This window comes from Salmo trutta, unplaced genomic scaffold (assembly GCF_901001165.1).
Source record: "Salmo trutta unplaced genomic scaffold, fSalTru1.1, whole genome shotgun sequence".
NCBI lineage: Eukaryota > Metazoa > Chordata > Actinopteri > Salmoniformes > Salmonidae > Salmo > Salmo trutta.
In genome coordinates, this window is record NW_021823363.1 from 1,593 (window position 1) to 18,286 (window position 16,694).

General features: G+C 46.4%; 1 protein-coding gene across 1 annotated transcript; it reads right to left on the reverse strand.

Moving 5' to 3' along the window:
• Window positions 1-414: 414 nt before the first annotated feature.
• On the reverse strand, window positions 415-16,472 carry LOC115190417 (adenylate cyclase type 2-like). Its single transcript, XM_029748739.1, has 3 exons — window positions 16,204-16,472; window positions 2,841-2,990; window positions 415-582 (listed from the first exon to the last, which is right to left on the reverse strand). The coding sequence occupies exons 1-3, from the start codon at window positions 16,324-16,326 to the stop codon at window positions 421-423; spliced, it is 435 nt and encodes a 144-aa protein (XP_029604599.1). The 5' UTR covers window positions 16,327-16,472; the 3' UTR covers window positions 415-420.
• Window positions 16,473-16,694: the final 222 nt, after the last annotated feature.

A 16,694-nucleotide genomic window follows, 5' to 3' on the forward strand; every position in this document is an offset into this window, starting at 1 on the left:
GGCATTACTAACAACAACACAATAGAGTTTCAATACATTGATGATGATTGGACTAGCCTTATGATTACAGATTGGAGCTGAGTGGAGCTCCTTGTCCTTCAATCTACAGAAGGAGATCGTTGACTGTATGTATATAGGATCTACTTGACTCTCTATTTCAACAGTAATCACCAATAGAATCCAGTAGACTGGAGCCTGGATTAACTGAGCTCCACAGTACCACTACAGACCACTAAGGAACACAAATAACACAAACAGGACACAGCATAGATGACCTATCTAGGATGGAGAGGAGAGTAGTGTAGTGCAGTGTAGAGCAGAGCAGAGCAGAGCAGAGCAGAGCAGAGTAGAGTAGAGTAGAGTAGAGTAGAGTAGAGTAGAGTAGAGTAGAGTAGAGTAGAGTAGAGTAGAGACAGATGTTTACCTAACGTTGGTGTGTCGTTGGACATAGAGGTTGTGAAAGTTGTTGGTGCCCTCTGCCCGGCCGAAGTCCCTGTCCCTTGGTCCCTGTAACCTCTGAATGATCTCTGCCTTCATCACACGGGCGATATGGGCCGGGAGCAGGGACAACAGTAACCTTTCCTGTTGTGAGAGAGAGGGATAGAAAGGGCGAAAGAGAGAAAGAGGATAAGTCCTGTGAAGTCCAAATTAACTGCTTTCGGTGCGCATACACACACACAAAACATACACATACACACACACAAAACATACACACACCAGACTGATATTTATGAGTGGATAATTCAGTAATCAGGACCAGGCCTCTCGATGGGTAATAACAGTAATACTAATGGAAGGTTACTAAAATATATGTCCTGCAGAGGAGGCTGGTGAGAAGAGCTATAGGAGGATGGGCTCATTGTAATGGCTGGAATGAGAGCTAACGGAACGGAGTCAAAATGTGGTTTCCATATGTTTGATATTGTTCCATTTCTTCCTTTCCAGCCATTACAATGAGCCCATCCTCCTATAGCTCCTCCTACCAGCCTCCTCTGATTTACTGTGTTCAGTCTCTTTTAAATGGCAGAAAATGTACCGGACTCACAGTCTGCAATTAACCTTGTCTGTGTGTGTGTGTGTGCGTGAGTGTGTGTGTGCATGCATGTGTGTGTGTGTGTGTTTGTGTGTGAGTGCGAATGTGTGCCTGAATACAGGGGTGCAGGGGTGTGTGTGTGTGTGTGTGTGTGTGGTGTGTGTGTGTGTGTGTGTGTGTGTGTGTGTGTGTGTGTGTGTGTGTGTGTGTGTGTGTGTGTTTGTATGCTTGTGTGTTTGTGGTTGCATTGATTGCAGTAGGCCTTGATTGCAGTGAGTGTAAATCAGACTGACTAGTACTCATCACAACGTGGTCAATTATCTCTCCAGCAGCAGTCTGGGAAGGGAAGCAAACATTTAGATGTGGTACCAGCTCAACTCTAGGAACGCAGATCATTTTATCTCATTTAATCAATGCGTTTCCTCCAGTTTCTACTGTCATGAACATGATTATAAGTCTCCATTTACTTACGCCAATAATCGTTTTCTCAACCCTGGCCTGTCCTTTAGGACACTAGTTCAACGGGTCATTTTAAGTGATTTATCAACTACAAATCATGTAGTTACTCTAGTTCCAGCTTCTAAGAGTAACAGTGGTAGGTAAGTAATGTGGTGTTAGGTAAGAGTCAGCCATGCGTTATAATGCCTTAACGCAGTGACATAAAGGTTAAATGAATGCCTATGTGGTGACATAATGAGGCAGAAAAAAAAGTGGGTCTGCTGGACAGAGATACCCTGTTACACTGTGTGTGTGTGTGTGTGTGTGTGTGTGTGTGTGTGTGTGTGTGTGTGTGTGTGTGTGTGTGTGTGTGTGTGTGTGTGTGTGTGTGTGTGTGTGTGTGTGTGTATATAGTAGGGAGATAGTGATTAATTAAGCTGAAGCCAGCCCAAACCAGAAAAGTAGCCTGTAATTTTATAGTAATGACTGGACTTCAAAGTGAGGAGATTATGATTTTTGGGAGATTTTTGTTTTTGTAAAAAACACAAACATAATTTCCTAAAAAAAATAGATCAACATTTTTTTTCAATTCAGAGTTGTATGGAGGGAGAGGAGAGCGAGGGAGGGAGTGAGGGAAGACAGTGGAGGTTAACAAGCAAAGTCTATTTTTAGCCACCAATCCCATGCAGTTCCCCATCCAGTCCCCAAACCTATTCTGGAGTTAATTTGCTGCTGTGTTTTAGGAAATGGGTTCAGAGTTTGCGTATGTGTGTATGTGTGTATGTATGTGTGTGTGTGTGTGTGTGTGTGTGTGTGTGTGTGTGTGTGTGTGTGTGTGTGTGTGTGTGTGTGTGTGTGTTTGTACGTGCATGCAAGTGTATGTGTGTAAGTGTGTTAATTTGCCTCTGTGTTTTAGGAAAATTAGCCTGTGGTTTGTGAAGGATATAATGGCCCTCTATACTTTCTACTCTTTACTGAGCCCCATTTATGAAGTCACATCCCCTAAGGTGCCCCCCCACACACACACACACACACACACACACACAATACTTAATATGCTTTATACGCTGTCTGTGTGCATGCATGTGTGTGTACATTCTTAGGAAAAAGGGTTCCAAAAGGGTTCTTCGTCTGTCCCCATAGGAGAACCCTTTTTGGTTACATGTAGTACCCTCTGTGGAAAGAGTTCTACATGGAACCCAAAACGGTGCTACTTGGAACCAAAAGGTTTCTAACTGGAATCAAACAGGGTTCTTCAAAGGGTTCTCCTATGGGAACAGCCAAAGAACCCTTTTAGGTTCTAGATAGCATCTGTTTTTCTAAGAGTGTAGGGATGTGTGTCTATACTGTCTGTGTCTAGCAGGCCTACCTGCTGGTGTTTCTCAAACTCCAGTTTGATGGGGGACTTGATGCAGTTGCAGGTGTCCTGGTAGGTCTGTCTGAGGGCCAGGTCCATCAGGTGCTTATGGTACGCTCCAGCCAGGTTACCACACGTAAAGATAATGATGTTAGCCAGGATCTGATAGAGGAGAGGAGAGGGTATATACGGTATAGGGTAGAGGAGGGGAGGACGGGACAGGAGAGGGTATATGGTATAGGGTAGAGGAGGGGAGGACGGGACAGGAGAGGGTATATGGTATAGGGTAGAGGAGGGGAGGACGGGACAGGAGAAGGTATATGGTATAGGGTAGAAGAGGGGAGGACGGGACAGGGTATATGGTATAGGGTAGAGGAGGGGAGGATGGGACAGGAGAGGGTATATGGTATAGGGTAGAGGGTAGAGGAGGGGAGGATGGGACAGGAGAGGGTATATGGTATAGGGTAGAGGAGGGGAGGACGGGACAGGAGAGGGTATATGGTATAGGGTAGAGTAGAGGAGGGGGGAGGACAGGACAGGAGAGGGTATATGGTATAGGGTAGAGGAGGGGAGGACGGGACAGGAGAGGGTATATGGTATAGGGTAGAGGAGGGGAGGACGGGACAGGAGAGGGTATATGGTATAGGGTAGAGGAGGGGAGGACGGGACAGGGTATATGGTATAGGTAGAGGAGGGGAGGACGGGACAGGTAGGTAAGGGGTATATGGGTATAGGGTAGAGGGTAGAGGAGGGGAGGATGGGACAGGAGAGGGTATATGGTATAGGGTAGAGGAGGGGAGGACGGGACAGGAGAGGGTATATGGTATAGGGTAGAGGAGGGGAGGACGGGACAGGAGAGGGTATATGGTATAGGGTAGAGGAGGGGAGGACGGGACAGGAGAGGTATATGGTATAGGGTAGAGGAGGGGAGGACGGGACAGGAGGGGGTATATGGTATAGGGTAGAGGAGGGGAGGACGGGACAGGAGAGGGTATAGGGTAGAGGAGGGGAGGACGGGACAGGACAGGTATATGGTATAGGGTAGAGGAGGGGAGGACGGGACAGGAGAGGGTATATGGTATAGGGTAGAGGAGGGGAGGACGGGACAGGAGAGGTATATGGTATAGGGTAGAGGGTAGAGGAGGGGAGGACGGGACAGGAGAGGGTATATGGTATAGGGTAGAGGAGGGGAGGACGGGACAGGAGAGGTATATGGTATAGGGTAGAGGAGGGGAGGACGGGACAGGAGAGGGTATATGGTATAGGGTAGAGGAGGGGAGGACGGGACAGGAGAGGGTATAGGGTAGAGGAGGGGAGGACGGGACAGGACAGGTATATGGTATAGGGTAGAGGAGGGGAGGACGGGACAGGAGAGGGTATATGGTATAGGGTAGAGGAGGGGAGGACGGGACAGGAGAGGTATATGGTATAGGGTAGAGGGTAGAGGAGGGGAGGACGGGACAGGAGAGGTATATGGTATAGGGTAGAGGAGGGGAGGACGGGACAGGAGAGGGTATATGGTATAGGGTAGAGGAGGGGAGGACGGGACAGGAGAGGGCATATGGTATAGGGTAGAGGAGGGGAGGACGGGACAGGAGAGGGTATAGGGTAGAGGAGGGGAGGACGGGACAGGAGAGGGTATAGGGTAGAGGAGGGGAGGACGGGACAGGAGAGGGTATAGGGTAGAGGAGGGGAGGACGGGACAGGAGAGGGTATATGGTATAGGGTAGAGGAGGGGAGGACGGGACAGGAGAGGGTATAGGGTAGAGGAGGGGAGGACGGGACAGGAGAGGGTATATGGTATAGGGTAGAGGAGGGAGGACGGGACAGGAGAGGGTATATGGTATAGGGTAGAGGAGGGGAGGACGGGACAGGAGAGGGTATATGGTATAGGGTAGAGGAGGGGAGGACGGGACAGGAGAGGGTATAGGGTAGAGGAGGGGAGGACGGGACAGGAGAGGGTATATGGTATAGGGTAGGGAGGGGAGGACGGGACAGGAGGGTATAGGGTAGAGGAGGGGAGGACGGGACAGGAGAGGGTATAGGGTAGAGGGTAGAGGAGGGGAGGACGGGACAGGAGAGGGTATAGGGTAGAGGAGGGAGGACGGGACAGGAGAGGGTATAGGGTAGAGGAGGGGAGGACGGGACAGGAGAGGGTATAGGGTAGAGGGGGGGAGGACGGGACAGGAGAGGGGTATAGGGTAGAGGAGGGGAGGACGGGACAGGAGAGGGTATAGGGTAGAGGAGGGGAGGACGGGACAGGAGAGGGTATAGGGTAGAGGAGGGGAGGACGGGGACAGGAGAGGGTATATAGGGTAGAGGAGGGGAGGACGGGACAGGAGAGGGTATAGGGTATAGAGGGAGGGGAGGACGGGACAGGAGAGGGTATAGGGTAGAGGAGGGGAGGACGGGACAGGAGAGGGTATAGGGTAGAGGAGGGGAGGACGGGACAGGACAGGTATATGGTCTAGGGTAGAGGAGGGGAGGACGGGACAGGAGAGGGTATAGGGTAGAGGAGGGGAGGACGGGACAGGAGAGGGTATAGGGTAGAGGAGGGGAGGACGGGACAGGACAGGTATATGGTATAGGGTAGAGGAGGGGAGGACGGGACAGGACAGGTATATGGTATAGGGTAGAGGAGGGGAGGACGGGACAGGAGAGGGTATATGGTATAGGGTAGAGGAGGGGAGGACGGGACAGGAGAGGGTATATGGTAGAGGAGGGGAGGACGGGACAGGGTATATGGTATAGGAGAGGGTATAGGGTAGAGGAGGGGAGGACGGGACAGGAGAGGAGATGAGAAGAAAAGAGAATAGAATACAATTAGTCCTCCTAGAAAAAAAATATTTTTCACAGACTGGTATATTTTACCAGTCAACCAACCTAACAATTTCCAATAGCATTCCATCACATCCGCTGTGCATGCAGTCACCTTAGATGTGGACTCGAGACACATGACTTGACATTTGATGACTTGAAACTCGACTTGATTGAAAATTCAATAACTTATGACTTGACGTCGACTTGGAGCCTCAAGACTCGGAACTTGACTTTGACTTGAGACTGATTACTTGAAATTATGTGGCCATGTTTTGTAACGTTTTGGCACTCATTTTGTGGCACAGAGTCTAGGCGGATTAGGCTACTCTCCACGCATCCAGAGACAGATGAAGCACGTTCTCCCAGTCCTCCCCTCCCCTCCCCTCTCCTTGCAAAAACAGAAGAAGATCGTCTAGTGAAACTCACACTCGGCCCTCTGATTGGACCATAAAACTGTCAATCAACAGTCGCTTTGCTTATTCGATCTGGTTACCTACATAGGCCTACGTCAATGCACCACATTTTGTTTAAAAAGCATCTGATTTCAGAACCAATAAAAAGGCGGGCTCACATATCCAGTTTAGTGACAAGAAAGAGCTTGTTTTATTATCTCCGGTTTAACACATTATCCTGCCTACCTACGTTAATATTATCCATATAAATACAGTTTAGCAACCTGCTAGAACAATAGGCTGCCTGGTGATTTCATTGATCATATTTCAGATAGGCCTAGTTTGGGTGGGTTATAATGATATACCTCAGTGATATCTGTAACATCACACTACCTTCAATACGTAGCTATGGGATGATGATGTAACATTTTATGGCGAATTAATTACGATATTTGTGAGGAAGAAAAAGGCTACAGACAGATCATGCTTTCCTTCCGATCCTGCAACCCCCGTTGCATAGAGGTAGGCCGTATGAGCCTACTTGGTCTGGACTCCAGAGAAGTGACAATGTGACATGATATCCCTAGTTGACATTGACTACTAACATGAATGACTTTAAGCTCAAAATGCTGGTGTGAAACGCAGTTCATTTATGTATCTTGCGTTTTTAAAATGCATCACCGTTTATCGCTGTAATGACAGACTACCTTTGCGCATCGATTGTGCGCGCTTTTTCATTTCATCCTGTGCGCACTTTTCGCCGTGTGCGCGCGTGCATGTCGGGCGCTGTGGTCTCAAGCTTTCAAACCCTCCTTTTAGGGGGGTCGCGGGTCAAAGCGTTAAGCGAATATAGTGATGATTTGATGTGCAGCTATAGGATCGGGTGCAGCGCCACCGTGAAATTGTAGGGAGAGAAGATTGCCATAAATAAATATGCAGCTCCAAAACTTGATTAAGAATACTAACTGTTTACTTTGCGAGCTCACCAGCAATGGGGCGTCAATCAACAATTACTAGCATGGGCTTAGGGGTCTTTTGGTATGCCAAAATTGCTTGGAATTTATAATTTACTTATGAAGCTTGCATTTTGAATTTGTTTTTTAAAGTAATTATTATGTAATCAAAATGTTCTGTAGAAAAAAATTATAAAAAGGGCTCTCTGGTAGCCTCGATAAATAGACAAAAAATGTGTGACCTTGGGACAATAAGGTTCTATCTGCACAAAGCGTAGTTCTGAGATATTTAGCATCAAAGCTTTCACATCCCAGATTTCAGAACTTTTTGGTAGTGAATTCTTCTTTCATAACCCACGAAGGTCCTCACCTTAAAGGTACCTAAAGTACAGAGTATCAAAGTCCTGAGACATTTGTACATCAGATTTTGTAGGGGTGTGCAATCTCAGATAGAACCTTTTGGCTCTGACATGTCAATCTGGGTTCAGCTTTAAGGTTCCAGCTGACTCTTCTGAGTTAGACATGTTCAGTTTGTAAGAAGACCAGTGGCGAAGTGTCATTCAGGGCTGTTTTTTTTCTTCCTGTTTTGCTAGTTAATTTGGCCGTAAAATATGTGTCACATATCCGTTTGCAAACAATGTAAAAAATAAATAATCATTGAGTTACAATTCTTTCCAACTGCTTACACACGTTTTCAAAACTGTCTCTCCTTTTTTCAAAACTCTACACACAATTCCCTAAACTGCACACACAAAATGCAAAATGCCTCACATCTCCTTCAAAATGTAACACTGCATTCAAAATGCCATAAACACATGTCAGAATGAAGCATTTGCATCAAATGGCAAACACTGCTTTCATAATAGTACATTTTTGGATATACCATGTAAACACTGTTGTTCTAAATCTAAAGCTCTTTGGTCTTTCATAGGCTTATATCTACATTTCAATACAATGTTCTACAGTGAAAGTAATCTGCTGAGAGGGTTAACAAGTACACTGTAAACACCAATGCAATGTAGAAACAGAAAATATTTATTAGGCCAAACATTACTGTTGTATACAGTAGCATACAACAAAACCATAAACATATGTAAACCAAAAGTATATTCTTCAGAATACAGTAAAGAACACAATTGTGTGTGTGGGGTCCCGGGGGGGCAGTCCAGGAATTGGTGGGGGGGGGGGGGGGGGCAGTCACTAGTGCTAAGCTACGCTTCATCTCTTCTCCGGGCTGGGTCTGGACACAATACTTCGTCCACATCACAAGATATGTTTTCTCTTGCCAAACATCGAGGGTAGTATCTCCTAGCATGGGGTATCCAACCTTGGACAGAGGCAACCTCTATGTCCCCACATGCATCCTCCATTGCCTGGAGAAGCGGCATGCGGGCATAGGGTTGGCGATCATACACTTTCCAGCGCCAGGCTGAGAAGAATTCCTCGATGGGATTTAGAAAAGGTGAATATGGGGGTAGGTACAAAACTACAAATTGTGGATGGGTGGCAAACCAGTTTTGGACCAGAACAGCCCATTGAAAACTAACATTGTCCCATAAAACCACAAATCTAGCAGGCTCCTGATCTGGATCAGGGACAAGCATTGTGTAAATTGTATCCAGAAAAGTGATCATATGGCCGGTGTTGTACGGACCCAGTGTGGCATTGTGATGGAGGACCCCGTTTTGAGTGATGGCAGCACACATAGTTATATTACCCCCACGCTGTCCAGGGACATTGGTAATTGCCCTCTGTCCTATTGTGTGTGTGACCTGGTGAATAAGTGTAGCATTTTGATTGGTTGTGTTTGGAAAAGGAAAGCAAGTCACTTCCTGTTAGATTTTTGTGTTTTAGGTAGAGAATTGTGTGTAGTGTTTTGAACAAAGTGTTTTATGCAATTGACAACTGAGTCAAAGGCTGAGAAATAGCTTATGGTTTTGGATATTTGGTGTGTAGTTATGCACTTTGACTGAGAGGTTTCAAAACTCGTGTGACATGAAAAGATTTTGTGTGTAAGCAGTTGGAAAAAACTGTGATAGCCGCATACAAACATGGTCTCTTTTGCTTTCTGAAGTAGGGCAGCTCCAAAATGCAGGTGTTTCAGCCTAGCTCAGTGCTTTAGCCTAGCTCAGTGCTTTAGCCTAGCTCAGTGCTTTAGCCTAGCTCAGTGCTTTAGCCTAGCTCAGTGCTTTCTGTGGTGGTGGTAGGGTAGCCTGCGGAAAACACGAAGCGTAGGGGTTGGTAATGTTCTCTAGCTGCGCCGTGATTGGCTCAGTGTTCTGTCACTCATGGGGATACTATGTCGCCACAAAATTTACGGGTAGAGCAAGAAAATTCAAGCCCCTTGGGTGCTGACGTGAACTTACATTAGAAGTGCCCATGCAAGAAGGCTCAAGGTCATTGGCCACAGATAAAATGACGTCAAATCACGTTATATCTACCGTAGCTTTGATTGGACTGATCATGTCAACATCATACTTTCAAAATCTTAGCTAGCAAGCTAGACAATTGACCCAGCGTCGTCCGGGTTCGGGGAGGGTTCAGCCGTCCGGGATGCCCTTGTCTCATCATGCTCTAGCGACTCCTTGTGGTGGGCCGGACACCGGCAAGCTGACTCCGGTTGTCAGTTTGACAGTGTTACCTCTGAGACATTGGTGCGGCTGGCTTCCGGGTTAAGCGAGCAAGAAGCAGTGCGGCTTGGCTCTCAAATTTTGGCAAGTCCGTAGGGGAGTTGGAGCGATGAGACAAGATCGTAACTACTAATTGGATATCACAAAAAAGGGGGTAATGCCATGGGCTAGGAAAGTTTGAATACATTGGCCATGCTATCAATCCAGCATGACGTCTGCCGCGTTAAAAACAACTGGAAACTCAGAACTGGAAAATCTCAGACTTCAGTGAGTTCAAGACAACTGGGAACTCGGATAAAACTAGGTCTGACTGGGAAAATACGGAAAATTATTTTTAACGGTCATCCAACTGTGAATTCTAAGTCGGGATTTCGGGTCTCTTTCTGGAGCCCACAAGAAGGACCGCCACGCCACCTTCCTGTTCAAGTGAGCACAGCACAACAAAGTGAGTCCAACAATGTCTTGTATGCTGCTGCATAAATGATTTAATACGCAACGGAGATATGTATACTGTAGCTAAAAAAGTAATACTAAGTGTATGTTGTGTAGTAAACTGTTAGTAGCCCATGTGCCTCACCCAAATCATTTGTAATGCTTAGTGCTGTGTTGTGTAGTGGCTTTGCTGGCATGCATCCACCCAGAAAAATGTGTTTGCCCCACTAAGATTTACATGCTATTTTACCAAGTTAGTCAGTACACAACATCAAATACATTAAGAAATGTATTATGATCATCAGACAAATTTTTGTCATCACTGAAAAACGATGTGACAACATAATTTACTTGAAGATTTCTGACGTTGTTTTTTTGCTTGCGGGCCATTATTGCTGGCTAGACCATACTTAGAGGGAAATGGCAAAGACGTGTTCTGATTAGTCCATCTGTATTTGTGCAGGCTTGGGATTGGATTGCATATATAAGCTTGAAGCGTCAAGTTCAAATGGGTTTATGCAGATAGAACTTTCTAGTTTTTACATAAAATGTACTTTCAGAAATCTCCACAGACATATGAAGAACAATCTAAAGATCTGTTATATGTGACTAACTCATTTCTGACTAAAATGTCAGAGAGAACCTGTGACGATCGTCGTAAGGAGTAGACCAAGGTGCAGCGTGTTGAGTGCTCATCATAAATATTTATTATACTCAGAACACTATACAAAAACAACAAACAAAGAAACACGAACGTCACGTTCTGCAGGCTTCACTGAGCAATACAAAAACAAGATCCCACAACACCAGGTGGAAAGAAACCCTACTTAAGTATGATCTCCAATTAGAGACAACGAGGACCAGCTGCCTCTAATTGGAGATCATCCCAAACAAAACCAACATAGAAATACCAAAACTAGGACATGATCATAGAAATACAAAACATAGAAAAACACCCCCTGTCGCGCCCTGACCTACTCTACCATAGAAAATAACATCTTACTATGGTCAGGACGTGACAGTACACCCCCCCCCCAAAGGTGCGGACTCTGACCGCACCTAAACAAAACAACAAAAACAAAAGGGAGGGTAACTAATGTCTATGGCGGCTCTGGTGCAGTACACATAACCTTATCCCGCGGATCCTCCAACAGAGGAGGCGGCTCTGGTTCGGGGCGTAACCCCCGCTCCGCCCGCTGAACCCATCTGGTTCTGTGCCACCGGACCGTGGATCATCGCAGGAGGTTCCAGGCTGCAGGCCGTCGCTACAGGCTCCATGACATGGATCATCACTGCAGGCGCCGCGCCTTGGATCACCACAGGAGGCTTTGTGCCATGGATCATCACTGGAGGCTCGGGGCCATGGATCATCTCTACAGGCTCCGGGCTATGGATCATCCCTACAGGCTTCTTGCCATGGATTATCCCTACAGGCTCCGGGCCATGGATCATTACTGGAGGCTTCGTACGTGGAGCCGGAACAGGTCTCACCGGACTAGGGAACGTCGCTGGAGGCTCCGGACTGGGGAACGTCGCTGAGAGCTCTGGACTAGGGAACGTCACTGGAGGCCGGGTGCGCAGAGCAGGCACAGGGTAAACTGGGCGGTGGAGGCGCACTGGAGGTCTGGAGCTTAGGGCTGGCACAACCCGTCCTGGCTGGATGCTTGCTTTAGCCCGGCAAGTGCGGGGAGCGGGCACAGGACGAACTGGGCTGTGCAGGCGCACTGGCGACACAGTATGTAGAACTGGCGCAAGATATACTGGGCCGTGAAGGTGCACTGGAGGTCTGGAGCTTATGGCTGACACAACCCGTCCTGGCTGGATGCTTGCTTTAGCCCGGCAAGTGCGGGGAGCGGGCACAGGACGAACTGGGCTGTGCAGGTGCACTGGCGACACAGTGTGTAGCGCCGGCGCAGGATATCCTGGACTGAGAAGGTGAACTAGAGACCAGGAGCGCTGAGCCGGCACCACCCTTCCTGGCTGAATGCTCAACCTAGCACGGCGAATGCGGGGCGCGGGCACTGATCGCACCGGTCTGTGAATGCGCACTGGCGACACAGTGCGCATCACCGCATAACACGTTGCTTGCTTCTTCACTAGCTCCCCATGGTAAGCACAGGGAGTTGGCTCAGGTCTCCACCCTGACTCTGCCAAACTTCCCATGTGCACCCCCCAAATATATATATTTGGGGGTGCCTCTCGTGCTTCCGTCGTTGCCGTGCTCGTTCCTCGTAACGTTGCTGTTCTGCTCTCGCTGCCGCCACCTGTTCCCATGGGAGGCGATCCCATCCAGCCTGGATCTCCTCCCACGTCCAGGATCCCTTGCCATTCAAAATGTCCTCCCAGGTCCACTCCTGATCACGCTGCTTGTTCCTTTTGTGGTGGGATATTCTGTGCCGATCGTCGTAAGGAGTAGACCAAGGTGCAGCGTGTTGAGTGCTCATGATAAATATTTATTATTATACTCAGAACACTATACAAAAACAACAAACAAAGAAACACGAACGTCACGTTCTCCAGGCTTCACGGAGCAATACAAAAACAAGATCCCACAATACCAGGTGGAAAAAAACCCTACTTAAGTATGATCTCCAATTAGAGACAACGAGGACCAGCTGCCTCTAATTGGAGATCATCCCAAACAAAACCAAAATAGAAATACCAAAACTAGAACATGAACATAGAAATACAAAACATAGAAAAACACCCCCGTCACACCCTGACCTACTCTACCATAGAAAATAACATCTTACTATGGTCAGGACGTGACAGAACCTTATAGTCCCAAGGTCACAATTTGTAGTTGAACAAGACATTGCATGTATAGATTTTTTTTACTTGACTTAAGACTTGACTTGAAGAAACTTGTGACTTGACTCAACTTTCTCTTAGAATGCACGACTTGGACTCGAGATTTGACACTAGTTCTGAGTCAACTTGATACACGGACGTTATGACTTGAATATTAGTGACTTGGTCTCACCTCTGGCAATCACAGTGGCATCACACATCAGAGAGACCCCCAAACTGGGCCTCATACAGACATGATAAAACTTCACAATGGTCAGCTGGTGAAAAAGCAGGGGAATAGAAGAAGACAGATGCTATAGGAAACTTGAATCAAATACTGAAAGAGTCACCTGTGAATGACTCAATCAAGAGAAATACAAATCTCTCTCTCTCATCTCCTCCCTCTCTCTAAAACACACGAAGATGAGACTCATAAAGATAAGGTCAGTGTCTGACGCCAGTGCAGATGAAGTCTCCTATATTCTAATCACTCAATGTCCATCTATACAACTCAATAACACATTATTGCCCTATAAACCTGCCCCAGTACACACATCTTGTTCATTTAGTTCCCCACTAGGTCAACATCAGGCTCATCAAAGCCCTGTAAATAAATAGACACATGTCTTTAGAAGACCAGGCAATAAGTATGTTTATTACATTTACGTTTATTTACAGAGACCTCGAAAGGGTTTTTCCAGTAAACCATGGTGTGTGTGTGTGTGTGTGTGTGTGTGTGTGTGTGTGTGTGTGTGTGTATGCAGGCACACAAACATGCACCCTTCAAAGTCTGTCACACGCTTGGCAGGCATGTACTTGCTCACACACACGCACGCACACACGCACAGACAAACACATACACGTTTCTTTACCTGAGAGAGATTGAGACTGGTTGTGGCTGTGTGTGTGTGTACCTGTGTGTGCATGTGCACTTGCCTGCCTACCTGCACGCACACGTATGTGACAGACTTTGTGAGCAACATCCTAGCCTTTTATTTCTGTGTAGGCACTAATATTGTTAGCATTGACCAGCAGCACAGACGTAATGACACACTAAGGCCTGCTGTAGCTCCACTGACCTAGCTAGCTTCTGTAGAGCAGATTATTGTGATCAGTTCATTTATTCCGAGGCTGCAACCCAGATGGCAGCCTATCCCCTATGTTGTGCATTACTTTTGACCAGGGCCCACAGAGAATAGGATGCTATTTGGGACAGAGGCTCAGCCTCTAGCCTCGGCCCCAGTCAGTCTTTATAGGACAGTTCATTTAGACTGAGAGCTCTACTCTGGTAATGAAGAGTGTACTGAGGACACACACAGAGTAGAGGGAGACAGAGAGAAAGAGAGAGCGAGAGAGAGAGAGAGAGAAGAGAGAGAGAGAGAGAAAGAGAGAGAGCGAGAGAGAGAGAAAGAGAGAGAGCGAGAGAGCGAGAGAGAGAGAAAAAGAGAGCGAGACAAGGAGAGAGGGAGAGAGAGAGAGAGAGAGAGAGAGAGAGAGAGAGAGAGAGAGAGCCCCTGGATAGAAGCAGTTTGACGTTTCTTGTCAAGAGTCTTGCCCTGGGGTCAGAACTGAGTGGTTTCCGCTAGGTAGGCCAGGCAAAGTTGATAGGCTCATAAAAAGGAGCTTTTTGGTCTTAATTTAAGGTTAGGGTTAGCAGTGTGGTTAAGGTTAGGGATAGGTTTAAAATCAGATTTTATGACTTTACGCCTGTTCCAGCTAGAGACCAATCTGCAGAGCTGCCTCCAGTACATGAGTCATCTCAATAAATGCCAATGTGCTGGATAGAATGGGTCTCCATGAGTCACACACACACTCAGTTATTCCAGCTCTGTTCGAGGGCACTCTGTAAAGGTATGAGTCATCATCCGGTGCTCAGACTGACTTACCATTAGGCAGAAGAGGCAATTGCCTCAGGCCTCACATCATCAAGGGGCCTCATGAGCTGGGCATAAAAAGTAAATACACAAATATACATATATAATAAATAAATAAAAATACAATCATTTCTTTATTTGAGCCCCCCCCATGTGCCCCTTGAGGCATAATAAATAATAATAATCATTTTTAAATCCCAATCAAAATCCTTCTGTTTAAGCTAGAGATGTCTTTTGTAAATGGTCTGCATCTCAATTCCATCTGAGGGGAAAGGTGGTCGAGCTATGGCGTGTTTGTCAGACCAGGAGACATCCTGAAAATCGGTATTCTCAAGAAAACGCCTATAGCGTCTGAGTGGATTGGGCTACATACTAATTTGAATGGAAAGATGAGACTCTCACGCCCATGATTGTGTTTTTCTGTTTTGCTCTACGACCCCCACAAGTGTCACGGGACTCGTTTGAAGGTAAACCGGTACATGGGCCCGAAAAATGTATGGAGTTAATAGGGCTTTTCCATGTAAAAAAGGTATACAGGTAATTCCACTGTAAAAAATAATAATAATAATCCTGAGCTTTCTTATATCTCAGATATAGGACAGACACATCAAAAACGACTTCCTTTTGATAAAATGTTTGACTATCTGTTTTTCCATGTGTGAATTTGTTATTCAATGTGTTTCTATGGGCTAATATCAGTAAGGCAAAATTCAGTGTTTCATCAAATATTTTTTTATATATTTTGTGGGGATTTCTACAAGGGTCCTACAATTCTAAATCAAATAGCTAAATGATCCTTGGTATGACCATCTTAAAACAATTTCATATAATAGCTTGGTAGAAACCCAGTCCTGGGCCCTTAGACTCTAGGGGGATAGAATATGCTTTTTTTTTTTGTAAAAAAAAGATTGCTGCTGATAATACTGCTATCGTTGTCACGGCAGAGGCAGTGGACATGTACTGTATGTGTAGCCCATGTATCTGATGCTGGCATGTCATACTATTTTTGGCCAGACAGCATCAGATACATGGGCTACATATGTCAAGACAGAGGGGCGCTGTTTCGCTCTCTCGGAAGCTTCCTCCGGTGAGATAGTTTCAGCCACTTGCGAATTGAAGGAGAGTTAGTGGTTGCACAGTGCACTGTTCAGATGCTGTAATGATTTTGGATGAATGTGCGAAGGTAGCCTACTTTTTTAAGTGATTTGTTTGACAATCAGATGAAAACATCATGACTGGTTGTGTTCATGACACATTAAAAGGTAATACATTTTTACAGTTAAATGTCTTTAATTTAAATCCCATGCCTGGGGGCTCCAAATCATTAAGTCCGCCCCTGGGTGCTCAAACAGACCGATCAGAATGAGTGTGGTGTTTGTGTGTGTGTGTGTGTGTGTGTGTGTGTGTACTCATCCATCACTTTGCATCCGTGCGTGTGTGTATGTGTTTAACAAATGTGTGTGTGTGTGTGTGTGTTCTCTTACCTGCCACACCAGTGGTTCAAAGGCCTCTGCAGTAGATGCCAGACACACACTGAGTGTGATTGTGTGTGATAAACATGTGATGATGCTGGCTATGACTGCTCCTCTCATGGAGAACGGCAGCATGGTGTAAACCACAAACACTATGAACAGGAAGAAGGAGACCTGGGAGAAAGGAAGACACAGGATATTACAGGGGGACACTTTAACTTGTTACACCACAAACAGTGTGAACAGGAAGAATGAGATCTGGGAGAGAGGATGACGTAGGATGTTACAGAGGGACACTTTAACATGTTACACCACAAACACTATGAACAGGAAGAAGGAGACCTAAGAGAGAGGAAGATACAGCATATTACAGGGGGACACTTTAACATGTTACATCACAAAAAGTAGGAAGTCATAGGGAGATTCTCAATTGGGGAAAAGTTTGTCCTCTCCTCGACTCCTCAGTCCTCCTCTCCTCCATGACCCAGAAAGTGACAAGTGGT